The 27740-nt window shown below is 46.0% G+C and overlaps 3 protein-coding genes across 33 annotated transcripts in view; 1 reads left to right on the top strand and 2 right to left on the bottom strand.

The window, feature by feature from the left end:
• Positions 1 to 302: 302 nt before the first annotated feature.
• SWI5 (SWI5 homologous recombination repair protein) lies at positions 303 to 3407 on the bottom strand. Its single transcript, XM_068657400.1, has 6 exons — positions 3389 to 3407; positions 2521 to 2779; positions 2386 to 2434; positions 2048 to 2169; positions 1449 to 1543; positions 303 to 1022 (listed from the first exon to the last, which is right to left on the bottom strand). The coding sequence occupies exons 1-6, from the start codon at positions 3405 to 3407 to the stop codon at positions 958 to 960; spliced, it is 609 nt and encodes a 202-aa protein (XP_068513501.1). The 3' UTR covers positions 303 to 957.
• Positions 3297 to 22985, top strand: GOLGA2 (golgin A2). Of its 8 annotated transcripts, none has more exons than XM_068657259.1 (28): positions 3297 to 3453; positions 4693 to 4815; positions 5201 to 5281; positions 8599 to 8733; positions 9316 to 9359; positions 9502 to 9565; positions 10038 to 10097; positions 10586 to 10666; positions 12141 to 12179; positions 12602 to 12664; positions 12851 to 12944; positions 13617 to 13723; positions 14351 to 14409; positions 14827 to 14968; positions 16050 to 16139; positions 16317 to 16424; positions 16520 to 16607; positions 17106 to 17449; positions 18328 to 18441; positions 18729 to 18953; positions 19134 to 19233; positions 19321 to 19409; positions 20032 to 20182; positions 20327 to 20394; positions 20946 to 21048; positions 21294 to 21400; positions 21617 to 21785; positions 21893 to 22985. In XM_068657259.1, the coding sequence occupies exons 1-28, from the start codon at positions 3406 to 3408 to the stop codon at positions 22141 to 22143; spliced, it is 3147 nt and encodes a 1048-aa protein (XP_068513360.1). In that variant the 5' UTR covers positions 3297 to 3405; the 3' UTR covers positions 22144 to 22985. The 8 variants fall into 8 exon arrangements, with proteins under 8 accessions (XP_068513360.1, XP_068513359.1, XP_068513361.1 ...); XM_068657258.1 differs by having other exon boundaries at positions 17103 to 17449; XM_068657260.1 differs by lacking the exon at positions 5201 to 5281 and having other exon boundaries at positions 17103 to 17449.
• A 2613-nt stretch (positions 22986 to 25598) lies between these two features.
• The window catches only part of DNM1 (dynamin 1), a 67316-nt gene continuing 65174 nt past the window's right edge, over positions 25599 to 27740 (bottom strand). For 9 of the 24 annotated variants that reach the window (XM_068657280.1, XM_068657281.1, XM_068657282.1 and 6 more), the window contains one exon: positions 25599 to 27618. Coding sequence is in view for 9 of the 24 variants with exons in the window: in XM_068657269.1 (XP_068513370.1) it covers positions 27549 to 27618 (70 nt within the window). In the remaining 15 variants the exon portion in view is untranslated. Of the gene's footprint in view, positions 27622 to 27740 lie in introns of all 24 variants that reach the window. The other 15 variants (XM_068657268.1, XM_068657273.1, XM_068657283.1 and 12 more) reach the window with 2 other exon arrangements.

Genomic DNA, 27740 nt, shown 5'->3' with positions numbered 1-27740 from the left:
CGCTGAAAATCGTAGTTGTTGTCACCAAGGGGAGTACAGTCACCCTCAATCCTAGCACCTGACATTGAAACATTCACGCTCTCAACACAATTTTGCATTTTAGGACACTGCTCACTTTCAGTGACTCTGCATTTAGAAGTGAGCTAACGGAATTCTACCCCCACCCATTACTGTCACGCTGCCTCCACTGAGTCCCCAAACAAGATCTGAATAATAGATCTCACAGTTGTCTTAGAACACATTTTCAGGATTTGTTCCCCAGTTCATTTCGTGCTTCCCAGGCTTTTAAAGTGAATTACTGAGAGACGTGAGAGCTGCTTTATTCAGATTGGGTAGTCCAATACAACTTCACATTTCACTGTAGAAAGGATACAAAAATCTCTAGATACCTGAGCAGTTAAGTACAAAAATATAAAACACTCAAACTTCTCCAGATCCAATCCTCAAAAGCAAAACAAAACCAAACAACTTCAACCCTCTGCCCTCCCTGTTTCTGAGGGTTTCTCTTTTCCTTCAAAGCAGCCATTCCATTGCACATTCGTATGCCCTCACTTCCTCCATCCATTCAGCAGTAGCTCTTCCACCTGCAGATCAGCATATCCAAATAGACCCTGGATGCTGAAGAGAGGTAAAGGCTCAATGGGAACAGTCTTTGCACCAACCTTGAATTACATTTCAAATAAAAAAATAAAAATAGTGGTGATCAGGTAGCATAAAAAAACAAATTTATCCAAAAAGTCCATATTTCCAATGCCCCTTCCCACAAGCAGGAACCAGCTGAGAGATTAATAATTTGGCACTCCAAAGCCTCTTAGAACAAGGCTGTTAACAGCACTCCTGGAAGTTTACACACACACACACATCTGAGACAGCCTCATGCTGGTTCTAAACAGGAATGACAGCACAAAATGGGCCGGTAACAGTCATTGCAGGATACGGCAGCCTTCAGGTTCGGTGCTAGTCACTGAGCTCCAGATCATATTCAGGGTACAGCTGCTTTGTAGTAACCCCTCGGATAACAGCTAGAAAAGAAATAAATACCGTTGATTTCATTAAACAAAGAGCAAGTCATAGAACCTCCCATAGCTAAGAAACCAATCAAAGATTTTGCAGCTATGCCCCCTGCTTGCCCCACTACTTTTTTTCTTTAAAGCCTATGAATAACAAAGCCAACAGAAATTAGCGAGATGTATCAAATTTCAGTAACCCATACATGGACTAAAATACCTCTAAATGCCAAATATTTCATATATTCTAAGTTCTAATTTGAATCAGTTCTAAGAACATTCCTAGAAAATAACAAGAGTAGCATTTGTGCTTGCACAAGCACTTTTTTAATATAAGCCTAAAACTGAAGAATCTTTAACACAAGCTCTGCCTTCACGCACAGCATCTGCTTATATAAAAAGACTTGGTAAGGAGTTCTTCAGCAGCCTTCCCTTCCTTACCCAGCTTGCCCAGCAGCATCTGACCAGCATCTTTAATATCATTATACTCATGGAGCAGAGCGATGTGTTTCTCCAACTCCTCCAGGCTGTAGCCTCTGCAACAAAACCAGAAAAATCAGAAGTGACACAGAGGGATTGCTGCTGCTGCACGGTAAGCACTTTATACATAGAAAGAGTGCACATTGCTCCAAGAAGGAAAAACAAAGGAAGGTTATCCAGGACTAGATGTGGCAGGCCATACAAGTCACAATCACAGTTTTAAGCCTCACGTGAACAAGCACTTCTGGGGGCATGACATCCCATAGTACCCCGACAATTAAAACTATTCGTTTCCAACATACACTTAATTCCCTCAGCAAGATCCAAGGTAAAGTTTCCTTAACCAAGCTCTAAGTAGAATTTGTTCTCCTTTACCAAACAAACCGTAAAGGATCCTCTGCTGTCTTTACCAGTCCTGCAATTCAAACCAGTGCTGTAACCAACCCTGAGCAGCACTGGGACAAGAACAGCACCACCACAGACCCCTTCAGCTCTAATCACCGCACCACAGCACGCTTTAAACCCAAAACAACAGATACATCGCGCTCCCGAGGACATACTCAGCCATCAGCTGGGCGATCTCCTGGTCCAGAGCGAGCTCCTTCTGCCGCAGCTCCTCGATCTCCCGGCGCAGGGCTTCTCCGGTGGCCTCGGGAGGGCGGCAGGAGGCTGGGGCCGGGACCTGGGGGCACACACACGGACAGACAGACGGACAGAGCCACGGACAGACACATTACAGCACCCACCGACTGCTCCCGAGGGGCTGGGGCCGAGCACCCCCCGAATACCGGCGGGGCAGCCATTCCCGGGGCGCTGCGGGCTCCCTGAGGTGCCGGCCCCGCCCGGGCGGGGCCAGCAGCGCCCACCCAAAGGCCGCGGCCCGGCCTCGGGCACTCACCGGGGACTTGAAGCCGCCGCCGCCGCTCCTCCGGGGGCCGCCGAGGGACCTGCAAAGCAAAAGGCGGCTGTCAAGGGCGGGTGGGGAAGGAGAAAGGGGGGGGAAGGGAAGGGGGCAGCGGGGCCCGGCTCCTACCGGCGGGCCTGAGGCGCGCCGCGCCCCGAGCCCTGCGGGAGCCCCTCCGCCAGGGCGGCCGCTGCCCGCCAATGCCACAGGAGCCGCGGGGGGTGCTGGGAGTTGTAGGCGGCCCCCGGCGCGGGGCATGCTGGGGCGGGTAGTTCTCGGCGCCTCGAGGGCTGACAGGGCCTGGGTCGAGAATAAACGTATTTGTGTGTAATTAGAGGTGGTGTTTGGGTGGTGTAATAAATGTATCTGCGTGTAATTAAATGTGGTGCTTAGGTGGTGTAATAAACGTATCTGTGTGTAATTAAAGGTGGTGCTTAGGTGGCACAATGGTGTATCTGTGTGTGAGTAGAGGTGGCGTTCAGGTGAGGCGCGGTGTAATTATCCCAATTAACACCGGCACCCAGCGCTTCCAGCAGCGCCTCAAAGCCCCTCAGCCGCCCCCAGCCTGGTGCTGTGGCCGCCTGAGGGCTCCCAGCAGGAGCTCTGGGGGCCCTGGTGAGGGAGCAGCCAGCGCCCCGCCACCGTGACCGCCAACCAGACCCCGCAGCGCCCCTCAGAGCCCCCCTGGGTGCTCCCCGGGGGACACCAAGCGGCTGGGGCAGAGCCGAAGCGAGGAACGGGGCTGGAACCGATGGGCTGGAGCCCCTGAGCTGTGCCTGGGGCTGACGGGCTCGGCACCCCGAGCCGTGCCTGGCCACCCCAGCTGCCAGCAGCTGCAGGAGGGGGTGCCCGGTCCGTAGGCTCCGAGACGGGTCGGTCCCCAGCCGAGCTCGGCCCCATTAGGGCCGGGAGGGAACCGGGAAGGGACCGGGAGGGGACCGGGAGGGGCCAAGGCGGAGCCTGGCGGCCGCCTCCGCCGCTCCCCTCGGCGGCTGACGTGGCCCGGGCCCGGCCATGGCGGACGGCAGCAGGCAGAGCAAGCTGGCGGCGGCCAAGAAGAAGGTGAGGGAATAGGGACGGGACGGGACGGGAGCCGCCGGGCTGCTCGGGCCGCGGCGCCCCGTGAGGAGCGGAGCCGCCGAGCCCGGCCCGGCCTCCTGCGGTGAGGGCTGAGGGGCACCGGGAGGGCCCGCTCCGCTCCGCCGGGCCCCGGTGGGAGCCCCCCGGGTGTCCCTGGATGTCCCCGGGTGTCCCCCGGTGTCCTCCGGTGCCGGGCGCTGCGGCCGGGCCTTCCCCAGCCCGGGAGAGGCGGCCCCGGTGAGGCCGGGCCTGGTTCGGTGCTGCCCTCCCGCCCCGGTTCTGTGTTTGTTTGGCCTTCTCCTTTCTTTCAATTATTTTTTTTTTCATTTTTTCTTTTATTTATTTTTTCTCCGTCCCCACGGGGCAGCCCCAGCCCCGTCCGTACCGGTGGCTCGGTGTGCCAGTGTCAAAGTCAAAGCGGCTGTGAAAGTGTCCTGGAGCGGCTCGGGCTTCCATTTTGAAACCCTGCGGATAAAAAGGAGCCCTTTTTATCCCGCCTTGCATTTTTGTCACCTTGGCTTTGCCACCCGGCCCTAGCCGGCTGGGTGGTGGCAGCACTGCCAGCTGCGGGGCCAATTTGGGCTGCCTGGCAGGGGGCTGCTGCCCCCAGCACCCCACGGACACTCCTGGGACCTGCTCGGGCTCCGAGCGCCACCAGAAGACTTGGCAGGGTTCAGCTTCGAGCTCAGCAGCTTCGCCGAGCTGAAATGGATATTATTTTAAAATCAATTGGAGGTGGCTCACCCCCTCAGTTCACACTTAGGCCGGTGTCTGTGTTACTGCATCATCTATGAAGATTGTGATCTGTCTTTCCCCGAATGGAAGCTCTTCCTCTCAGACTGCTTTTCCACCTTGCATTTAGGCTTAATTGGTGTTTATTTGTTTTCCTTGCTGCTAGTTAGACTTAAAAATATTTTTTCATCTCCTTTCAATTACAGCAAAGGCTATCAAATTCTTTGTTTCCCAGGAACTTCATTAGTTGTATACAAAAGTTATATATTTACTACTCTATAATACTTGTGATAAGCCTATCATGCTAGTTCTCACTTCTAAGCATCTCTGAATTATTTTTAATGTGTTTTTTTTTTCGTCTCTTTCAAGACAGTTTCTCTCATCCTTACGTTTTATCTTTTTACCCTTTTTTTGTTTTCGACGTTATACTCATAGAAGGTATATTCTGTTTTTACTTCAGATTATTCTTTTTTTTTTTTTTTTTCACAGCTGAAGGAATATCAGCAGAAGAATAGCCCTGGAGCAACTGCGGGAGCCAAGAAAAAACGAAAAACTAAAGAAGGAAGTAGGCCTGAGACTCCCACAAATGATGAGAGACAACCTCCAGAGAACGTGAGCGTCTCATTCCTTCTCCCAAATAATTTGCCTCCGCCTTGTTCTTTGGCTTCCCAAACAGCATAACCACAGCTGAAAGAGGGTTATGCCAGTGTGATATTAATGGCTCGTGTGCCTGTATTAGCAGCGTATGAAGTGTGCTACAGTGGTTAGCAGCTAAAACTCCTGAAAGGTGCATGCTAGAGGCAGGGTACGTGGCGAGGCGGTGTTTGATCATACGATGCTGTAGTGCAACCCTGGGTATGTCCAGAGCTGCTGCTTTGAGGTGTGTGCTCCTACGGAGCTGGAGGATGCCAGTTTCTTTGGCTGCCTTTGATTGACATTTTTCTCCCTGTCCTTTTCTGAGCCGTTTCTCTTTCCACTTTTCTTTCGCCTCCTTTAGATTCAGAACATTCTGAAGGTGCTGGTGTCAGACCTTAACCGCTCCAATGGGGTAGCCATACCCTCATTGGACAAGAGGAAGGTGAGGCAGTGCTCGTGTCCCTCTCAGTGACTTGCTATCCCCGCTGCATGCTTCGGGTTCTGTTTAAACTGACCTTGATTTTCGGATGGAGCCTTGTTCTGGCATTATCTGCTGTCAGTTGCTTGAGTTTTTGTTGCTGTTTTTATTAACATGGAGCTGTTTGTTAACGCACATTTCCATTGCTCGTAAGTGCTTGTTTCCTCATGGTTTCTGTCAAACCTAACACGTGCAAAAATGAACCTTGTCAAATGCTTGTCCTTGAGACAGTTGAGCTGTAAGGAGAAAGGAATCTGGGGTGAAGCAATAAATTACCTGCTGAGGAACACCGCGCTAAGAAGAGGTAGTGCCTTTTTAGTCTGCATTTCTGCTGTTCCGTGTGTCACTGCTTTATTTACTCTCATGCCTTGCTTCTGAAGGGCATGTTTCTGCTCGTGCCTCGTCAAGCAGCTGCCCTGAACAAGCTATGTAGTCATTCCAGCCAACCCATTTTATGACGGGTGATGAAACTGGCACAGGTGATGTACAGTCTGGCAAGTACCACGGTTTTAAATATGTTTAGGCAGGAAGTCAGGTATTTCAAGTCAGGCATTTACAGGCTTTAGCTTCTTCCTTAGCTACTCAAGAAGAAAGGGCAGGAAGTACTCCAGCAAGTAATCTACATGTGCTCAGGAGCAAATGTCAGCAAACCGCCTTTAAAAAAAATATTTGCAGACAGTTTAATTAAAGAAGGATCTAATTGCGATAGAAACTAAGGAAAGTAAACTTTTGTAGCCCAGATTTTTCTTTTGTTTTTGTTGTAGCAAAGCTCAGCTTTTCATTTTCCCTTGCACCATTTTGGTAGCTTATCTACCATTTTTTTTCTAGTCTAGCCGTCACAAAGTAAGCCCTTATTATACTTACTGTGTATCCAAGCCTTTCCACCAATAAATACAACCAAGTGAATCACCAGGGGTACCAGAGAGATGGAGTGAAACCTGCAGGATGGGATGGAGTACAGGCTGAATTACTTTTGGATCCATTTTCTCCTTTTTTTGTGTGTGTGTGGACACTGCTGTTGGGCAGGACAGCTGCTGCAGGGTGAAAGCTCCTCCATCCGGACCTTAGGTGTGTAGGCTGTGTGTCAGCTGAGCTTAAGTGATACGAAGACTTAGTGTAAGGTTTGTGGGTCCTGGCTTGTGCCTGAGTAGCGTCAGAAAACACGCTGACGATTTACCCTTGCCAAAGGGGCTGATTTCAGTTCACCTCCCCAGCTCTGTACGTTGGATCTCAGTTGATGCTGGAGGTTGAGGTGAAGACGGGTGGTGCAGTGCTGCTGAGGTGGCATCTCGTCCTGCAGGGGAGGCTTACCTGCGCCTGCAGTTTCAGTTCTGTTCTGAAAATGGAAAACTTACTGCTTCTATTCTTCTGTTTTCATTTTTCTCTCTGCTCCCATAGCCCAGAGAGATGCATTTTGAGCCGATTGTTGCACAGTTTGTGGGTTATTGTGTCTGGGGTATTAAGGATATCTTGAAAGCTAATCTTTAATTGCAATCTGTAATGGGAGAAAGATTTCTCTTTCCAATTGCTGTCTTGTGAAAATCCTGAGTCAGGAAAATGCTGTTCAGAGCCTCAACTGATGCTAATAGGGCAGAAAAGCTGATCGTTAGCATCTGAACTGCTGCCATTGGTGTCTGATGGGAGGCAGACCCCTCCCACCTCACCCACTTCAGCTTTCTTGGCTGTGAAACACAGAAAACCCAACAAAATAGGAGCCTTTGTGTGAAAACAAATGCATCCTACTATAGGCTAGGCTGAGCAAAATTACCAGCTTCTTATTCTACCGTATTTGAACCTCACAAAGCAAAATTTCCAGGAAAGTAGTTTGCTCCCAAACCTTTCCATCTCCAACAAATTATGCAGTTCATTTTTTTTTCCCTTTGATTTATTTACTTCAAAGCTCTTTCTTTTGGAGGCAGAAGGAAGGCATTCTGTGGTTAAGGCATGTTACCTGTTTTTGCATCTTGAAGTCTTAAGCAAAGAGAAGTCCCAATCAAAAAAATTGAGAAAACGTTTTTAAGATGTATCTTGTCCATCTGGTGCTCTATCCCGATGAGTGCCTGAGCAAACAGAGGTGAAGTAAACCTGAAGCTGGAAGAAGTAAGGGAATTCCTGACTTTCCTTTAAGCACCTAACATAGATTACTCCTTGAGAGTGCAAGTGTCTGTCCTGCTAAAACGAAATCGAGACGATTCCATTTGTTTCCCTCTGCAGTTTTCCTGCTTGTTGCTTTCACTAAATCTGTCTTCCCTGTTACTGTCACCTCCTGGCTGCTTGAGTCATGAATGGAGCAGGTGAATAGGGAACGCTGAGAGAGAAAGGCAGTTCTTTCCTGAGGGCTGCCAAGAAGGAAGTGACCGAAGCAAAAGGGAACTCTTTCAGATGGAGTTGCAGAGAGCTGCAGTGTGTTAGTGGGGTTATCTGGTGAAAGATTGTCATTTGCTTCACAGGGTCGTTAAATGCTGGCTTACCAGAGCTGGATGATGAACTAAAAGCAATTGCCATAAAACAGCAGAGTGCTGCTCGGGGTCTTTACAGCTCTCTGGTGCTGTACAAGGTTTGTCCAGTTCTCTGGGGCCTGGCGGAGGTGTCATCAGATACTGTTCATCCTCCCACGAACACCTGATGAGAACTTGCATCGCTGTCCAGAAATAGTTTGGGGCCCTCTTCTATTTAGATTCTTGTAGTCACGGGATTCATAGCTCCACTGGGGCCAGGGGCACCTCCTCCCCTCCCAGCAATGCTGGGCTTGGCCTGTGCACAAATGTCCTGTTTCTAAACTGGTGGCTCAGGGCTTGCCACAAACATCACCGAGTTCAGGATGGAGCAGCTGAGCTTGGCTGACCCAGTTTGCAGGTAGTCACTAGGCTGTCCTTTCCCATCTCAGTGTGCATACGGCGAGCAGTGTTCCCAGAGGCATCCCGAGGGCACTGCATTTCAGAGCAGTGGCAACCACCTGGCTTTGACCTCGCTCACTTTTTGACAAATCCTTTGCAGAAAAGCTGGTCATGAGCTTAGAGTCAGGTGGTGTTACTGCCCCGCATACAGAAGTGAGCTTGATTATGGGGCACCAGTTCTTCAGGCTGGGTCTGGGATGATGTCTGTGGGTTGATGCAGTCTCCTGTTTGCTCTGGGGCGGGCACAGATCCCCTTCCACATGTTTCTAAATGATCGTTCGCATCTGTCTGTTTTTCCTGGGCCTTATCACAAGGCGAGGTGCTCGTGTGCGTTCCCTTTGTTTCGCATGTCGGCTGTAATTCCTGTGATGTGTTTTGTGACAGGCGTACTTTGACAGTGATGTTGCCACTCGTAACGCTGAACAGCTTGCTGCCGATGTCCCTGTGCTATCTAACAGCAACAGTCTACCTAGTTCTGGTTCTGTTCTGCCTGCTCCCGGGAGCATGCAGCTGACACAGGTTTGTGACTCACCCCCAATATTGCCATACTGGTTAGCAAGGCCACGTTTCTGCTGAGAGAGACAATCTTTGTAACGACGTGACTAGCTCAGATTGTCTCCTGGTAAAAATACTGCATTCTCCACATCATCTGTCTGAGAGAGCGGAGGGCACGAGCATGCACGTGCCTCTGCTCCTTCCAAAGCTGCCGTTCTCTTCCCCTTTTCTCCTATTTCATGAGCAGAAAGCTCTCCTAATAACATAGGTCTCCAGTTGGAGCAGCCTGCACTTCCTTTCACTACTTAAAAGACTCAGCTGAAGTTTTTCCAGCAAAGCAGCATTGATTATCCTGATAATTGTAACAGCAAACACAAAGCCAGTAACGCTTAACTCTTCATTCTGTGAAACCCGGGCTCTCAACACTCAGAAATTATGTGCAAGCTAGGAACTGAGTTGGTGGTGTTAAGTTTATCTGTCTTTGGGGAGCAGTAATTACAGGTACTGTGCAACCTGAGCCCACACGTAGTCAAGTCTTAGTGACACACTCGCAAATGTCACTCCCATCTTTTTTTACAGGCTTGTAATTTTTGTTTCAATCCACAGATTCATGAAGCTGAGGATCATAAAAATGCTTTGGATGAGAACAGGTGAGCGTACGTTTATTAAACAGCTTTGCAAAAGGATCCCCAAGTGTCCAACAAACTCAAGTTTTATTACTCCCCACTGCTGTACTGATTGGGGCAGTTCTTTGGGAGAAATTTTCATCACAAGGCCTTTCTTTGTTCCCAGGTCTCTCTCGTCAACAGAAAGTCTCCGCCAGTTGTCTGAACAACTCAATGGCCTGGTTTCTCAGGTATGGCCTCGTTTTGGTCCATTTGTCCTGATAATTTTCTTGGTGTCTGATGTGGAGCTTTAAGCAGCCACTTCAAGAAAAAGCTCTTCAATCTTGGAGATGTCTACAGCCATCCTACTGAACAATAAGATATTTAAGCACGGAGAAGCAAAACCTCCAGTTTTAGGAATGTAAAATTTCAGCAGTAGGAAGAGGAGCAGAGTGGGATGAATGAACAGCACGTATTCATGGAAAGATGTATTCTTGATTTAGTGGCAAAGAATCTGAAGTCAATCTGCATAATTCATATCAGCTTGTCACAGGGGGGAGTCTGCATCTATCCTTAGACACAGGAAAAAATACTCTTCTGGCTGGCTGTGGTACTTTGAAGTGAAAGGTGCTCTAAGAAGTATTCTGATAGTCAGTTTTTAATAATGATTCGTTGCCTGGGGGAATAAAACTGACTTGGCTGTTTTTCTTGTTTTTCTTCTAGTCTACATCATACGTGAATGGGGAAAGTGCTATTTCTTCCACAAACATTAAGGAAATGGAAGTAAGTTGTTCTCAGTCTGTTTTTTTTTAATTATTTTAATTTTTATTTTTATTGTTTTATTTGCTAGTCTTGATGACTGACTTGGGACTCTGTGCTTACAGCAGTGTTAACGAGACCCAATTGAATATACAATTCACATACATTGCAGTCCAGTGTTGCCTTCCTCTGTAATCAGGTAGTTGTGGTCAGCGGGAGGAGGCAGGTATCTGAGGTATTTCCCGTTTGGGGACTGGGGATAATCTGACCTCCATGCAGCTCTAGTCCTTAGTTTTGGTGGGCTTTTATGTCAAAAAGAAGCCTTAGCAGCAATTGATGACATACGTTGATGTCCCAGCTATTCTTGAAACCATAGATTTGTTCAGAGAATCTGATTTGTATCAAATTGTGATAATGATTTATTTTTCTGTTCTTTTTAATTATTGCTTTTTTTTCCTCCCCTCCTCCTTTTCTGCCCCTTCCTTTTTCTCCTCTCTGCATGTGCCCATCAGACACGTTACCAGGAGCTGGCAGTAGCCCTAGATTCCAGCAATCTAACTAACAAACAGCTCATTACAAAGATAGAGGAATTGGTAAGAAACAATCCAACCAACCAGTTTGATATTGTCTCTGCTGCTCCTCCATGCTCTCTGGGTGTCTGCGAGGTTATGGGTTCTATTATAGTGCCACAGGGAAGGCTGCTCATACGGCACCTCGTGTGGAAAACCTGTTCAGTTCCAAGTCTAAGGCCACATGTATTGGCTCATCCAAGGAACAAGAAACACGGTTTTGTTGTTTCCACTTAAATGTGCTCTGTTGATCTCATCGTGCTTTCCCTGGATGAGAAGCATCCTGATAAAACAACTATTTCTGTTCTGAGTCCCTGAAATACAGAATTCTAGTGCCAGCAGCACTGTGAAAACCTATTTCGGCAGGTGGTGATGCTGTTCTAAATATACCAGCAGAGTGGGAGCAATAGGTCTAAGAGAGAGCCTGGTGCTGGTTTCTGATCATATCCTCAGCTTCTCTTGGCACTATGAATGAACTGCTTTGTCCCATGGCTTGCATGGATTCCTGCTGCTGCTTTTCAGCCTTCAGCTTGAACGCCGTATGAAATGTAGCTAAGCGGACTTGTTTCAGTCTGAAAAGAGCCTTTCTTGGTTTGAAGCACTTTTCCTCGTTTTGTTCCTCTCTCACAGTACTCCTTTTCCAAAGTTCAGCATTTCCCAGTGTACCCCGCAACCCCTCTTGTGTTATTTTTGGTTTTGAGTTACTGTGGTTCCATTCTGTTCCTTTTTGTCTTTTAACTGGGCTGCAAAGGCACCTGTTAGGGGTATTGCCCACCCAGGATTCTCCTTGTTTGCCTGCTTCTGACAGGCACATGAAACATGGTTTTGCCTGGAATTATATAGGGTCTTTGCTGCATTTGTGGTCTTGTCTTTGCTTTTCCTGGTTATGTTTTGCACTGGCTTTGCTAGAATCAAAACCTGTAATCCATCACTCTTCCATCTGTAGTCATGTTTCAAAATGTGTTTGAAATAGCGGTAGTAAAAACTGAGCAAAGGGGAAAAAGTACTATTTATGTAGTTCTGTAGAGAAACTGCCACGAGGACACCAGCAGCAAATAGCAAACACTCCACCCCACACAAATCTGCAAAATTCTAAGGTCTTGTCTGAATTAAAACACTATGCTGTGTTTTCTTTTTTTTCTTTTTTTGAATGCATTTTGGTCACTATCCTAATGTATCAGGATTACAATTAACTTCATAGATGTGGGGTGCAAGCTTAACTCAAGTTGGATGCTCAGACAGGGGCTGCATTAGTGGTATTTGGGAACAACTGTGGTAATGTTCTGAGCAACAAAAACCACACCTGGCGTATCAGTGAAGGGAGCCCAAATCTATTATTTCTGATAGATAAGACAAACTTCGTAGTCTTCTACAGAAAAGGATAATGGAAATTGTTTGCATTAACTGGGCATGTGTCCTACTTCGTTAAAGTGGAAATGTGTTTCAGCAGTATGAGGGTACTCGCTCTTAATGCTGGTGCATCTGTTTTCTTCCACAGAAACAACAGAACCAAGAAGCAATGAATCAGCTGGAGAAGGTAAAGTGCATCCTATTTTTCGACAGATACAGAAGTAGATAGCTGTATCTCTGAGGAGCAGAAAGCATAGTGGACTTTGGCACAGGCCTGCGTGATCTTGTCTTACAGAACGCAGAATCATTTAGGTTGAAAAGGACTGCAGTGGAAGCAGCAGAGTACAGCTTAAGGCCTTGTCAGTAGTTTGTATTCCAAACACTGGCACATTTATGCCAGCATAAGGAACACATCGTTGCCATTCTGGGGTGGATAAACAAAGAAATAGTTCAAATAATGTTAAGACTGAAGAATGTCTTTTAAAAATAGTGGTATTGGTTAAAAGCTGGAAGTACTACCAATGAATCACTGTTTTTTAGTTTGACATAAAACAAAAAGGGTTAACTGTTTAGAATTTTGTGCTGAACAGGGATCATTTGTTTGCACAGGAAAAGAAGGAATTTGAACAGAAGTTTTCTAAAGAGCAAGCAGCACTGCGGGAACAGCTACAGGTAAGACAGAGCTTCCATTATAGTAATGTCGCTTGGCTTCTGCATTATTTCAGGAAAACTGGGAGAGCCAGTTAGCCAGACTCTTAATTGCAGGACTTCTTTACTAAATTATCCTTTTGTGGTAACAGTGGTGTTGCAGTTAGAAGCAAGGATTTTTTGCACTGAGCTCATTTTTTTCCCCCAAAGGTTCATATCCAGACTATTGGAATTCTAGTTTCTGAGAAGTCCGAGTTGCAGACAGCCCTTGGACATACTCAACAAGCTGCACGGCAGAAATCAGGTAAAGGACTCCAAAAACTCCAGCTCAAGCTGTTGGCTAAATTGTGGATTTCAAGTCACAGGCATGATAGTTGCTGGCAGGCAGCTCGCCATGCTCATTGACTCCTTAATGAGCCATTCTTGGCACCGTCACTGCTTCTGTCATCATATCTGCCCCCAAACTGGAGCATGGTAATCCCATGGCAGTTGAGGTTCTTTTGTGCATCATTACAGCCCTGTCAGCCCTGTTTGGGCCTGGTGACTACCCCAGACTGTTCTTTTCTCACTTTCTTCAGATTCTTTTAAAACTTTGTTCCCTTTTCTCCACCACCCCTCCCACACAGCTGTCATGTTAGTGTAGGTTTTACCCGATGCTTTCATTCTCACCTAAATTTCAACAATTTACTCTAGTAGAAAAAAATAAACATACTGCCTATTGTTCTGCAAAGGAAGCTTCATCTCCCTCTAAAATTGAGGAAAGTACTTACAGAGAGCTTTACTGCCCCAGGTTGCTGGTGAATGACCTGTATAGCCAGGAGTAGAACCAGGTCTACTAATTTACAGAGCTCTCAGTGGTGTGTTGCCCTCTCTGAAGTGTTTAAGAGCTTGTTAACAAAGTAGAAAGTGCTGTTCAGCCAGCCCCCAAAATCCCTTTGTGGTCTGCTCTCAACTGTCTCTGCTCTGACTTGCTCAGGAGAAGCTGAAGACCTTGCTGCTCGTTTACAGTCATCTCGCCAGAGGGTATCAGAGCTAGAACGCACTTTGTCCTCCATCTCTATGCAGCAAAAACAGGCAGAGAAGGTAAGAGTCACCTCTGTTTATGCTTAACCAGCAGCTCTGTGCTTGGCTATTTGCTTGTCACTATACTACTGGAAAGCCTGTAGTGACTTACTTAGAGAGGAGGTAGAAATTAACCTTGTTGATTGTTAATTAACCTTGTAAAACCCTGTATTCTCCATGATCAAGGCAAACTTTTCAGGTTTCTGTGACCACTAATTATATGGTCCAGTTGTTGTCTTCAGATCTGGCACCTTACTGCGTTAGTTCTGCCAGCTCTGCACAACAGAAGCGTCGCTGAGACCTCGTCCCAGGAGGGTCTCTGTCAAACAGACACTTCAGTATTGACATAAATCCAGAAGTTTGCAGAAATAACCTCATGAGCAGTTAGTAGCATCACATTTGACAAGACCAAGCAGATGAATTCCTGGCAACTTCATCATTTGTACAGGCTGATGAGTACAGCACTAGCCAGCCTGCTGTAGCTATAGATGAGGTTCTGAGCAAACCTGTCCTGAGGGTTTGATTGAAGTTCTGACCTTTTCTGCATTAGCTGATCTGTTAAAGGTAAAAAATGGTAATCTTTGAACATTTTATGTTACCTGTTTGTTTATTTGATTTAGATAAATTGATCATTTGCTTTTTCTCCAGCATAATAAAGAGTTAGTGAAGGAGCGAGACAACCTGAAACTAGAACTGTACAAACACAGGTAAGCCCGTTCTGCATGTTACTCCAGAGTAACGCTCCTCTTCTCAATACAGCCACAAAACTTAGCAAGGGGCACTGACCACAGGAGGTGCCTTGGAATGCTGGATATTCAAAGTAAAAATAATAATAAGTCACTAGATATGTTCCAGTGCTGTACATGTATTGCCCAGGGTAGCTGTGGAATTTTCATCCTTGGTGTTCACAGCAACTATACAGAGCTGTGGCTGACCAGAGCTGGTGTTAGCCTGGTCCCACTTTGAGTGGGATTTTGGACAAGATGACCTCCAGAGGTCTCTTCCAAACGTTTCTATGACTCCAGCTGCTGTGAAGAACCAGATTGTAAATTTATGACATGGGCATGTGCAAACCCCTAGACAGTACAGTGTTGCCACTTTATTTTTTGGTGTGTTTCTTTCAGCAAGGGCAATGAGGAAGTAAAGCAACAAAACTCAGAACTGTCAGAGAAACTCCGCTCCCTGGTTTCTGAGAACTCAGCTATGAAGTTGGATGTGGAGGACTTGCATAAGAAACTGGAAATGGCTGAGCTGATGATTCAGCAGGTAACCATACTACTGCTGGGATGTGAGGGGAGATCGCACTGATCATTGTAAGGCTTTGCTCCTGAGGGTGGAGGCAGGACTTAACTATTGTTTCTAAAGTCAGACAAAATCTCATCAAGATATCCTCTTAGTAACAGGTTTTCAGTGATACCCCTGACAGTAGAAAGGCTATACTCTAAGGAGTTGGAGCAGTAGATTGAAAGTCATTGTGACTGTTTTTTTTAAAAACAAACAAACCACACAACTTATACCGTATGAGAGGGTGACTGAATGTACCAAGTGTGCAAATGCAGTGAGTTTTCTTGTCACTGTTCAGCCTTTTGGTTACCTGGCTGTTGTGCAGTCTCACAGAGACTCCAGCTGAGAAGGAGTAGGTTTTGTACCCATCCTTAGAGAAGCAGGTGAATTGAACAATGGCAGCTCAAAGGTCAGCTCGGTAAAGTTAAGACAAGCAAGCCAGTTAGAAAGGGGATGTGTAAAGTCAGCTGTTAACAGTTCAGACAGCAAGTTTAGTGTTAAGGTGAGCCCACCATGAAAGAAACTGCTCTTTTTCCATTTTTTGGTGGTTGATTGCTTTTGGTTTTAGGCAGTGGCTTAAATTACCCTTGATATAAAGCCAGTTGCTACTCTTCTGGGGAAAGTATTACGAACCAGCCTTGTTGCTTAGTCCACTGACATGTTCCAGGCACTGGCTTTAAATTCCTGGCATGTTTGTCAACTTTTAAGGTCACAAGTTTTTATACCATCTGACCAGTCTGTGTAGTACAGACTCTTGAAATGCATGAAGTTTCTGAGCCAAGTGATTTGACTAAAGCCCATTTTCTTAATTAAAAAAAATACTAAATATAAAATTGTTAGGGAGGAACTGCCCAGTTGAGCTTGTTTTACCAGGCTAAAATCTAAGCTTTCTGATTTTAATCACTACTTTGTTGATACACGTACTTCAGTATGAGTTGGAGAACTTTAAAGAGCTACAGAGGGTTGTAAAATGGGTCACGTGGATGGTTAAAATCAGGGAAGAGGCTACACAGAAGTTGGATACTAACATTTTGCCATCATTTCTTGATTTTTTTGTGGGCAGTTCTCTAATCAGTCAGGGAATCTGGATGTAAACCAGCAGTTGCAGATGGCACTGGAGGAGAGGGCAAGCCTGGAAACCCAGATTGCTCAGGTAAAGTGTTGTATTAAGTACATTGATGATCCAATTCCTGACTTCTGTAAAGAAACTTGTGTGGCAGAAGAACGCAGCCTGAGCTTTGTGCTGTTTTTCTCAAGCTTTATCCTTTATGTAGTCAGCCATTTAATTTATTCAGCTGATACAATTTTCTTTGTGTTCTGCTTTGCACAGCTCTCGGAGTCACTTCACCAGCTCCAGACAGAAAGAGATCAGTATGTAGAGAAACTGAAGGAAGAGGGGAGCATTTGGCAGCAGCGAGTACAGCAGCTCGCTGAGCAGGTAACCTCAAGGGCAGCATCACAGCTGCTTTTGGTGAACACAGGAGTGAGTGCACCATGTGTGCTGTTTTAACCTTCACCTGTGTGGCCTTGCAGGTCCACACAATGGCAGAGGAGAAGGAGAAGCATATGGCCCAAATTCGAGAGCTGGAAGCCAATGTTACAGAGCTGTTAAGCAAATCAGGTAGGGCTTGCAGAGTGGGACTTCATATCACAGAGTATCAGCAGGTTAACTCTGTCCCTGCTGTGCCAGAACTTCTGCGTATACACGTGGGTCTGATGCTCTGAAATCATGAAGGTGGTGGGAAGAGTGGTAATCGTAAAAACCTTTCATCCTGTCAGAGAGCAATTGAACTACCTCAAGTAATTGATAAGCAGAAGGTTTTTGTCTTTAGTATCTGCCTGGCTGTACTGTCAGTCGCTTGGGCCCGGGAGATCAGGCAGGTGGGATGCTCTTGCTAGGGCTGTGAGGGAGAGTGCAGCACACAGCTGGGTGTTGTGCTTGGTTTTGGGGTAGTTTGTTCCCTCATTCCTCTCAATGCCCTGCTCTTCTAGATACTGTGGCTGGTTATACCTTCCGAGTCCCAGTGCCACACACTGGGGTATGCTTTGTATAGCTCTGATGTGTATTACACAAGCAATCCATTCCTCTGATCTGTTTTTATTTCCACTTCTTTAGCAGTAAAACCCATGGATATTGAGCCTTCCTCACCAGCAGGGCCTACAGAGGCTGAGTTGAGTCTGCAGGAAGAGATCCAGCGGCTGCAGCAGGAGAAGGAGGAACTGCATGGGCAATACCAGGCCCAGGTCCGGGACAACGAGCAACTGAGCCACCTCAACAGGGAGCAGGAGGAGCGGCTGCTGGAGCTCGAGAAGGCTGTGCAGCGATACAACGAGGAGTCTGTGGACAGACAGCAGATCCTGGAGAACATGCAGAGTGACAAGGCCACAATCAGTAGGGCACTGAGCCAAAATCGGGAGCTGAAGGAACAGCTGGCTGAACTGCAGAACGGGTTTGTCAAACTGGTATGTCTCTTTCATGCTTCTTTTCCCACTGTTACCCACACTGGTGCAATCCTTTTGCACAAATGCATATAAAGAGAAAAAACAAACAAACAAACAAAAAAAAAAAAAACACAAAAACTATCAGAAGCATTATCTGTCTGGAGCTATGGCTGCTCCACCTTCTGTGATTTATATTGCCATGCTAGGAGGTTCCCTCTCTGTACTCTTTCAGGTGCTCTGACAAACAAACAAGTATCTCTGTCCAGAGCAGTTTCCTCTTCATTCTCCTCTACTGGCAGGCAGGCTGTCTCTTCCCCTGGAATATTCTTACAGCCTTTTTACCTTTGAAGACACCTGTCTTCTGTTCCCTGTATTTGCCTGTGAGGAAGAAATTCTCAGCAGTCTTCTGTCCTGCTGCTGTCATTGTTTCTGTCCTGGAGCTGAATCCTCACTCTTGCTTGTTTCTTTCAATGTAGCAGCTTCTCCTCTGGGGCCCTGGCACACTGACAGATGGCCTGGTCACTGGTTTTTCTTTAGTCCTTTCTGAACTTCTCGTCTTGTTTTTGAATGCCTAGTGCTTTATTTGGGATATTCATGTCACCCATCTGCTTTGGAGCTGACAGGCTGTGTGATGGGCCAGGCCTCCTCTTGGCACTGTCCCAGCACTGATTCCCCTGCCTCTTTCCTTGCTCCTGTCTTCTGAACCTTTTTTTTTTTTAAACAAAGTTATTTACTGCCCTGAAGAGTCAATTTATGGCCCGTACGTACACCTCAGATTAACAAGGGATGGCACCCTGTTGTATCAGGGAATGAACAGGGTTTACTGATATAGTTTATACGAGAATATGCTTATGGTGGTTGAGGCAATTTCCTTATACAGTGGTACTGGATTCTTGCAGACAAACGAAAACATGGAGGTTACAAGTGCCCTGCAGTCAGAGCAACATGTAAAGAAGGAGTTGGCCAAGAAGCTTGGGCAGCTGCAGGAGAACCTGGGGGAGCTCAAAGAGACAGTAAGTAACAGCAGTAGGACGGCAGGACAGGTGTGTAGCAGTTTATGCAAAGAAGAGCTGGCAATTTACCAAACTTTGATGGAAAGATGGAAATTGGTATTGTAATGATCAAGCTGGGAGCCTCCCCACATCATCTGCTGTCTGATGTGGGGGACCAGCATGTGGGGGCAGATGGCGGCTGCCTGCCTGGTTGGTGGTTTTGGGGCAACATTGACAGTTTGGATCATGCCACATGGATCTTTTTCTGCAAAATGGTCTGATCTGGTGGTTTTGTCTTGTTATGTTAGCTGGAACTGAAAACACAGGAGGCTCAGGCTCTGCAGGAACAACGGGACCAATACTACAGCCACTTACAACAGTACACTGTGGCATACCAGCAACTGGCTGCTGAGAAGGAGGAGCTGCACAAACAGTACTTGCTTCAGACACAGCTTATGGATCGGCTGCAGCATGAGGAAGTTCAGGGGAAGGTGACAGTGGAAATGCACCTGAAGGAACTGCAGCAGACCAAGGTAACAGTGCAAAGGGGCAAGTGGGAAGACTGGAGGCAAAAATGATGTCTGGAGCAGAAGCACTGCTTGCTTTTTGTGTGTATGTGATGCTGCTGCCTCAGAATGTAGTGACTGTCTACAGTCTGGTTTGTGCGGGTTTTAGGTGTAGAACTCCTGTGAATTTCTGCTTCTCTCTTGTAGGAAAGTCTGGAAGCAGTAGCTAAGGAAAACAAAGAGCTGCAGGCTCAGATCAGTCAGTTAGCAGCAGAGCTGGATGACAAGATGTTGCACAGACTAGAAGGTGAGTAGCTGCAGCTGGTCTCTAGGGAGGAGGTAGAGCTGGGCTCTCTGGGGCATTAACTCTGTGTTCGCCTTCCCTCTTTTACAGGAGATGGAGTTGAAAGTGAAGCAATGACTGAAGAAATCCCAAAACCTTCATTAGTGATCCCAGAGAAGTTTGAAAGCCATGAAGAAATGGTGGGTCTTGATGTGTAGAAAAGCTTTTGTTATCAGTTGTGAACAAATGTCTAGAAAAGGGGAGGTAGATTAAGCTGCAGAGCGGTTCCACTGCGTGCATCACATAAGCTGTTTATCAGCTGTGATCCCTACCTACCGAGGCACAATAGTGAGGGAAATGTTAATAGCCCCTTGTGCACAGCAGCTTAGAAGCAAGACTTCTGCAGCATTCTTGAAAGACAGGCTGGAAGTCCAGCAGTGGCTTTATTTAATTATGAAGACAATTCAGCTGGCAGTCGCTCTAATTATTGTGTTGCTAATGTCCTCCTTAGTTTGGAAGGCAATTTGGAAATGGTGTTGAAAATCTATTAAATTTTTCTCTAAGTACAGTCATAATTTGAAAATATTGTGATCAAACAGTTACCATGGGAGTTCAAGTTTAATCTGCAGAGAAGAAATGATTTGTATTACTTGGGGATGAGAACACATGCAGTCGTTGCTGCCTGGTGTAATCCCAGGGCAGGGTTTCCTACCCATAAATAACATAGGGTAGATTCTCTTATTTTGTTTGCCCTGTGATGTATAACTGATCATACTTCACCCAGGAGAAACACTAACCTGTATACTTGGGAATTTATCTCAGGTTGCTTTCTTGATGTCTGCCATGTCACAAGTGGAAAAGGAGCGAGAAGATATGAGGCAGCAGCTGGCTGCTCAGAAACAGCAGTGCAGAAGCCTCTTGCAGCAAATAGCAGCTCTTCGGCAGGAGCAGCAACGTAACGTGTTTAGTGGAGGTAAAGTTTCGTGCAGTTTGGAGACAGTGTGAATATTGAGGTGTGCCCCAGCCAGCTGACCCTGGCCTCTGTGAAATAGACCTAGGGGTTTTATGAGTGCATCTTGACCAAGGAGGCTGTGTAAATTACATGTGTTCCTTCCAGATTCCACCATGGATACTGTTCCAGTAGAGGTTCACGAGGCTTTAAAAACTGCCATGGAGAAACTACAGGTAAGTAAAGGATCTGATCTTCTTTCGGCCCCACTATCCCACCCAGCTAGACTTTTAGCCAGTGTCAGACCCTTGTAGTACACACAACCAAATTGTAGGGGAATATGTTGCAGCTGTTCTGTAATAATAAGCTATTTTCCAAAAAGCCTATTGCTGCTTGTCTCATCACGGGAAGCTTTGAGTAGTAATTCCCTCCTACACTACCCTAACGACTGTAAGGGCCTAACGCTCACTTATTTATAGTTTTTTTTCTAAAGAAATAAGTGAAAACCAGACTATCTTAACCTTGCTGAGAGGTGCAGTCCCGGAGCTGAGTATGACCGGAGTTGTGCTATCCCTGCAGTGAGAAGGCTGAAAGGCACTTTGTTCCATCTGCTGCTCCCCAAAGTGCAGAGCCCTTCTCTAGTTCCTTTTTACCACCAAATCACAGAGTAGTTGTAAAGGCAGCAAGAACTGTTCCTAGGTTCAGACCGTTGTGAATGGAGGGTGTCTTTAACATGGGTATTTCCTATATGTGAGCAGCTGAAACTAATGCCAATTTCTGTGTTCAGTCCCGTTTCACAGATCTGATGCGTGAGAAAGCTGATCTGAAGGAACGGCTGGAAGAGTTAGAACATCGCTGCATACAGCTGTCTGGGGAAACAGACACCATTGGTATGTTTAGGCGACACAAAACTCAAGCTAGAGCTCGCTCAGTATGTTATTTGGGGACTAGCTTTTGGAGCTGGAGCCTCCCAAATACCAAGCAGTTCAAGTCTCCTGCTGCTGCCTAGCTAGGCTAAACTTCCACTCCAGGGTTGAATTTGCTGGATCCTCATGCAGCACAGCTCTGTGCTTATGGTAAGGTTAACACCCTAATCCCGTTAACACTTGTTCCTTATGCTTCTCTTGTGCTCCAGGGGAGTACATTGCATTGTACCAGAGTCAAAGGGCTATCCTCAAACAGCGGCACCAGGAGAAAGAAGAGTACATCAGCAGGTTGGCTCAAGATAAGGAAGAGATGAAGGCAAGGAATCTTTTCTGTAGTACTAATCCAGGCAGGGCACACAATGGGAGGCAGGCCTGGGGAGCACCTGCACAGTATAAACATTCCCAAGCTGTTGTTCAGCTAGCTTTAATCTTGAAGTTGCTGATTTCGTGAGAGGCAGGACAACAAACTATAGCATAGTTTGTGGCCTCGGGGATGCGTATGCTTCATAGGTTTTCCTTTACTTTGGTACAGGTGAAATTACTGGAACTGCAGGATTTAGTGATGCGCCTGGTCAGGGAAAGGAACGAATGGTACAGCAAGTACGTAGCAGCTGCTCAAAACCCAGAGCTGTTAGCAAGCCAGAATGAAAGTGTACTGCCCGTGGAGAGGCGCATCGAACTGAATGCTACCGATGGAGAAGGTAAGCTGTAGCCAGAACAAGCTACATAAAATGGAATAACCCAAGGTCTTGCTGTTGTACGTGGATGGGAAGAGTTACCTGTCTGCCTTGTCTTGTGTGCCTTACAGGGTTACGAGAAGTGAATTTATCAGATGAAGCAGAACAAGAGGCTGCTGCTTTTCATCAGTCCAGTTTCTCCCCCATTGACACTAAAGCTGCTCAGCCAAGCCAAGACGACCCCACAGCAAAGCAAATAATGCAGCTTCTCAGAGAAATCCAGAACCCTCAGGAGAGGGTGGGCTCCTTGCTGGAAAACCCCTGCATTCCATTCTTCTACCGCGCCGATGAGAACAATGAGGTCAAAATCATGGTGGTTTAAGTGGCAACAATTCTTAGAGCAATTTTCTATGAGCCTGCAAGGACTAAACTGACTTGTATGTGCCCATACCGCTGCTCAGTGCCCTTGGTGAGAACAGAGCTCTGCTCTAAAGACAGCAGGAAAGCAGGATTGCATCAGATGGAACTCGAGCATCAGACCTCATCTTCCTTCTGTTCCATGGTATGCTTGGAGTACAGGCTGGCTCAAATTAGGGGGAGGCAGCAGGTGCCAGCACATCACCTGGGCCCAGTGTGGGTTGGGGGAAGGGACTCCATGACTTCGGGCAAAATTCCTTGAGCCTTTGTCCTGTATCCCTGCCCAGGACTCTGCTGCCAGCACCCAGCTTCACAGCAGCGACTGAGCAGCAGCTCTCATCCAGCATTCATGACTGTAACCTGCCTAGTTCCTTCCAAGGCTCCCCCAGTAACTAACATCCTCTGGTAACAGAAACTCTTTGGATTCTAACCAGGTTGCTTTTGTTTCACACCATGTATCTTAATTTCCCATTTTCCACAGCAGCCTGCCTCTCGCAACTGTATCTGAAACCAGCCTTGGCGGTCTTCAATAGCCAAAAGTTCCAGGCTTCTGGCTAGCTAGGCAGCACTACAGACCCATTTATTCTCATCGCTAGGGGAAGGGGCTGAGGGTTGCCTTTTGAGTCTTTTCGGTTACTTGACAAAGCTTTATGTGATTATTGGGAGTGGGGTGGAAATGTAACTGCACTTTGAAGGATGACGTGTTTCACTTGTATGTGTCTGAAGGTTTTATTTATTTTTAAAAAAATGGGAGAAATAAGTAAAAGGAAACCACTTAATAAACATGCTTTGTTTTGAATTTCTGGATTTTAGGGGGGTATGGTTCTCTCTCTCTTAAATTTCTTCTCCCATTTTGGTAAGAAATGCATTGAGCAGGTGGCAAAGGTTGTTGTAATCTACCCACCTGAGAGGGGGTGGTACCTGACACTGCCTTGAAGCAAGAGGCCTAATTCTAAGGGGAAAACATGCTGCGAATAGAGGTCCCCAAAGTGACAGCAAAGCAAAGCAAAGCCCTTAGGTGTACAAACACTCATGCAGATACCTTACAACTAAGTCTTTCAGACGCAAACTCCCTGTTCTTAATACAGTTACAGCCTCAGCAATTAAGTTTTAAAGAAGACCTGACTTCTACAGCTGTGCAGCCCAGAAGTACTAAGCTGGGCTAGTGCCTGAAGGAGCAGGCTGAGCTGTCTAAATGAGAGGTGCAAGCACACAACTGCAGTATCAGTTTTTCCATTTGTCAACACCAGCCTGTGTTTACAGTGGTGTCTGAGTTAGGTGAGCTTTACTAATATAACAGAAGTTTTCTTCTAATGCCAAAAGTAGGTTAAGGCTTTATTTTTTTTTTTTTTTTTTAAACGGTTCATTTTGAGTTTTCCATATACAACTAGAAGCGTACATGGAACAAGAGGTTTTCCTATGAACCCACCAGAGGAAGGTGGAAGCTGTTTTTTTGACTTCCTTTCGCTTAATTGGCCCTATTGTGGTCTGTTAATGGCACAAGATGAGTGATAGGGGCCCTCATGCTCCTGGCTGCATAGGGTTGTGTACATAATGTATCTGTAAAATGCTGTATATTCCTTGAAGGAAGACCAGCCTGGTACAGTGTTTATACCTGTTCAGGCTACTCATGATCTGTATCATAATAACCAAGGGGCAGGGTTGTGATTTAATGCAGAACATTATAAATGGAATAAATATTTATTAAGTGTTCTTCTCCATAGCTGTGAAGGAGAAGCTGTTGAAGAAACTGCAGGCTGCTGCAAAAGTGACTTAGTCCTGTTACAGACATGCTTTCTGAATAAACTTATTCAGATGGGTACTGGCTAGGTGTATTTCTTCTGTTCAGATCACTTTGAAGTTTGGTTAAAAAAAAAAATAAAGAAAAATTACTCCAGAAACTCCCACCTTGGTACTGATGCCCTTTCCACTTAACTTTTATGAATGTTCTCTTGTAGACAGACTGCTGCCAGGTCTAGATGCTTTTCCCTTAGCTACTAATTTCACATATGAACTCCAGATTCTGATTTTTTTTTTTTTTAATCCTTTTCCCTCTAGAATCATTTCCCCAATCTCACCTTTAAACATAGTACACTAAGATGACACTAACTATTGTTCAGCTGACATACCTTACCTTTAACTTACAGTAACTGAACTGCCTCTGCCACCTCTGGTTTTAGGAAGAGCAGGAAAATGCTTCCTAAAGGCCAGAAGCACCAAGCAAACAGGAAACAGCTGGAGCCAGGACAATTTGTTTGACAAGGCTGTAGGTCAGGGGTAAAAGTTTCTCTTGCCTGGGCAGGGTAGCTGGTATTCGCATCATAACATACTTAACCATTGACAACCAGCAGATCAGAGGTTGCAAACTAAGGCTCCACTACTCACTTGAATAATTAGTTTAAATTAAAATAACGTTCTTTAAGAACAGCCCTAGGTAGTACCAGGTATAGGTAGAAGAGTTCCAGTGAAGAAAGAGAAACAAGGTAGGACAAGCGCTGGGTTGTTGGCTCAGTTGCGTAGAAGCTGAAATTCCAACTCAAGAATGTGCAAAGACAGAAATAGCTAGAAGATGCACAGGAAGAAATCACTAGAGATCTATTCTATTCACCCAACCCATACCACTATCCACTGTACATAGAAGCTTTGAGGAAAACTTCAGCTTATTAAAAATATTACTAGGGAGATTTAGACAAGTACCACAGCCAGCTGCAGCCAACAGCAACCAGGACTAAATCGGGCATCAGCATTGCAGTGATGCAGGTCAGAAACCCCAACCTCCTTGATTCTTCCTGGGGTAGTAGTGCTGGAACCCTGCTCCACAGAGGCCTAAGGAATCCATTGTGATCACTAGGAGAGCAGTGTTAAACTAGGGAGAAACAGGGTTGTTGCTGAGAAACAGCATGACCTGAAACCTGTAGCACTGTTCTGGCATGGAGACAGTAGCAGTAGGTTTACCCAGTTTATCCTAGGACAGAAATGCCACCTCAGGTTAAAAGCAAATTCCAAGTAGAATCCATCCCTGTGCATTACGACTGTTTGGTCTGTGCTTTGGATACGGACCCAGAAGGCACAGCTTGCCGCAGAAACTACAGCTCAGTGCCTGCTTGCTGTGTTCCACAAATAGGCATATACAAAAATACCTTTTTAAGAACTAAGCAATTGTGTGTGCAAAACTCCCACCTTCTGTGTGTCCAGTCACTGAAGCACCTCACTGCACTTTCCAGTGGAGGAAGGGAGTTAACATCTGCACATGATGAGCTGTTTCACTCAACTGCAGCTCCTGGACACCACTGTTGATGCAGATCTGTTCCAGCATCCCTATTAGTGAGAGCACCTGCTTGCATGTATAGCTTTTTAAACTCTACGGGATGAAAAGATCAGGTTATAATTAAACAGTTTGAAATTCACCCAGAGAAAGAGCAAGAGCAAGAGATGGTTTTATTCTAGTCGTGGAGTCCTTCATTATACAGAAATGATAGTTTATTTCATCCAATAAACAAGAGTGACAGGTAGATCACAAACTGCATCACAGCTACTACCAGCACTGAGACAGGTCACCCACAAGTCTGGGGTAGTACATTAACCCAACTGCACACAGCAGAGAATTTAACAATCAGCTCAAAAACTCAACATCAGGATTTGGTTAACTTTTTTGGGGTGTATATATATATATGTATATAGATATTCTTTCCCTACTTAAGCATTTCCTAAAATCCACATGGAAGCACAAATGGCTTTAAACACCTGGACATATATAGATTTTCCATCTTTATATATATATATTTATAGATATTTATAACAGTAAAGATATGTTTCTCATTACTACAATATACTTGTTTAACTCCTTTAGAGCAGCTGGGAAGAGAAAAAAAAACAGTTTCACTACAGTCACATCTGATAATGTGTGTATCACAAAATACAAACAGAACAAGCCATGTGTGAGGTTTGAGTCAGACCATTCCAGGACAGAACAGCTAAGAGGCAGGCAAAGAGTCTCAGAGGGAGCAGGCCTACATGTCAAATGGTGGTTTTGGGCTCTCCGGGCGGGAGGGACTGGCCTTACCCGGCCGGCTGGAATTTGAAGACAAGAAAGAAAAGGGGGAAGGGAAGGAAGAGGGGGAAGAGGTAGTAAAACAATAGTTAAAATACAGAAAGGAACTGTCATCAGAACAATAGAGGATCCACAACAGAAATTCATAACAATCACACTGGAAAGAGAGAACTTAAATCTGAATCAGACCTAGTTGGAAGTCTGCAACATGGGTGGCTCATTTCTGGTAGAGACATAACATCCGAGATGTACAGGGTTGATACATTTTTAATTCTGAAGTCTTTTTTTTGTAGTATTTTTAATACACGTAACATGAAGAGTAAAAAACAAACCTTAAGAAGATGAGTCGTGATAAACAACAGTTACAAGTTTCCCCAAACACGTACCATCCACATGCAAGAAAAGGCTACGGAAGAAGTCACCACAGTACCAAAAACACTGAGAGATGTGCTTATTCAAAGCAGAAATATTTTCAACAAAACATTACAAAGCAAACTCCCTGAAAACATTTGGTTGTCCATTTGCAAGGGGGGAAGCAGCGTATCTATTCCCCTCTCCCTGCTGGGTTCAGGAAAGTCAGCCAAAAATGATGATGCAAGACAGCTGCTGGCAGGAGCCAGTGCTTCACCAGCAGGATTTCCCCAGCCCTTTTGGAGAGCTGAGCACGAGCAGGTCCGTGTGCTCCCTGCACGCTGAGGTGTGTGCGCTATCTCAGACTTCACTCTAGAGGACTATGCCGATCCATTGAGTTCCCCCCTTCTCCATCTCCCTGCCTCGCTTTGATATAAGGTAGATTGCACTGTTCCCAACATGAATTTTTGCACCTTAGAAGTCAAACTAATACACAGGACACGTAATCTGTTCCTAACAGTGTCACGTTTGACAGCATTTTGCTCCTAAGTCACACTTTTATCTTCTTAACTATGAGAAAAGAATAATTACAGGTCAGTCCTAGGTGCTACAGCTAACTGATGCAGGCAGGACACTTATCCAGGCTAGACCAGGCAGATGGAATAACTGGACGGACAGCCACCGCTTGGACTTAAGGATGTCCCTGCGGCTGATCTCTCCAAGGAGCCTGTGTACTTCAGGGATCCGTGCCACTGAATGAAGGCTACTCTACGCTCACAAAGCAATACAGGACGCACGAGTGAAGACGAAGAGCTCAATCACTAGGCTAGTGTTTTACGACACACCAGGAAGGGGCGGTGGGAGGCAGATGTGGGATGGATGAGAGGAGTGACTGTGGCTGTGGAAGGGAGGGTGGAATGGGGAAGCCGCCAGCACGGCATTCGTCGCCAGCTGTCTACAGCCTCGAGTTATAGATCTAAGAGGGACGGTTCAGCCGGTCGGATTATGGTAGGTCGAGTAGGTGAGGCAGGGCCCCTTCTGCTGTGAAAAAGCAGAGAACAAAAACAAGAGAACACACACTGTGGTTAGCACAGCAATCGCAGTCACAATCACGCATGCTTCTCCACCTCGCCTGAGCCAGCAACAGGAAAAAAAACCAC

The sequence above is a fragment of the Anas acuta genome, chromosome 20 (genome assembly GCF_963932015.1).
Source record: "Anas acuta chromosome 20, bAnaAcu1.1, whole genome shotgun sequence".
NCBI lineage: Eukaryota > Metazoa > Chordata > Aves > Anseriformes > Anatidae > Anas > Anas acuta.
This window is presented reverse-complemented; position numbering and strand designations above follow the sequence as displayed.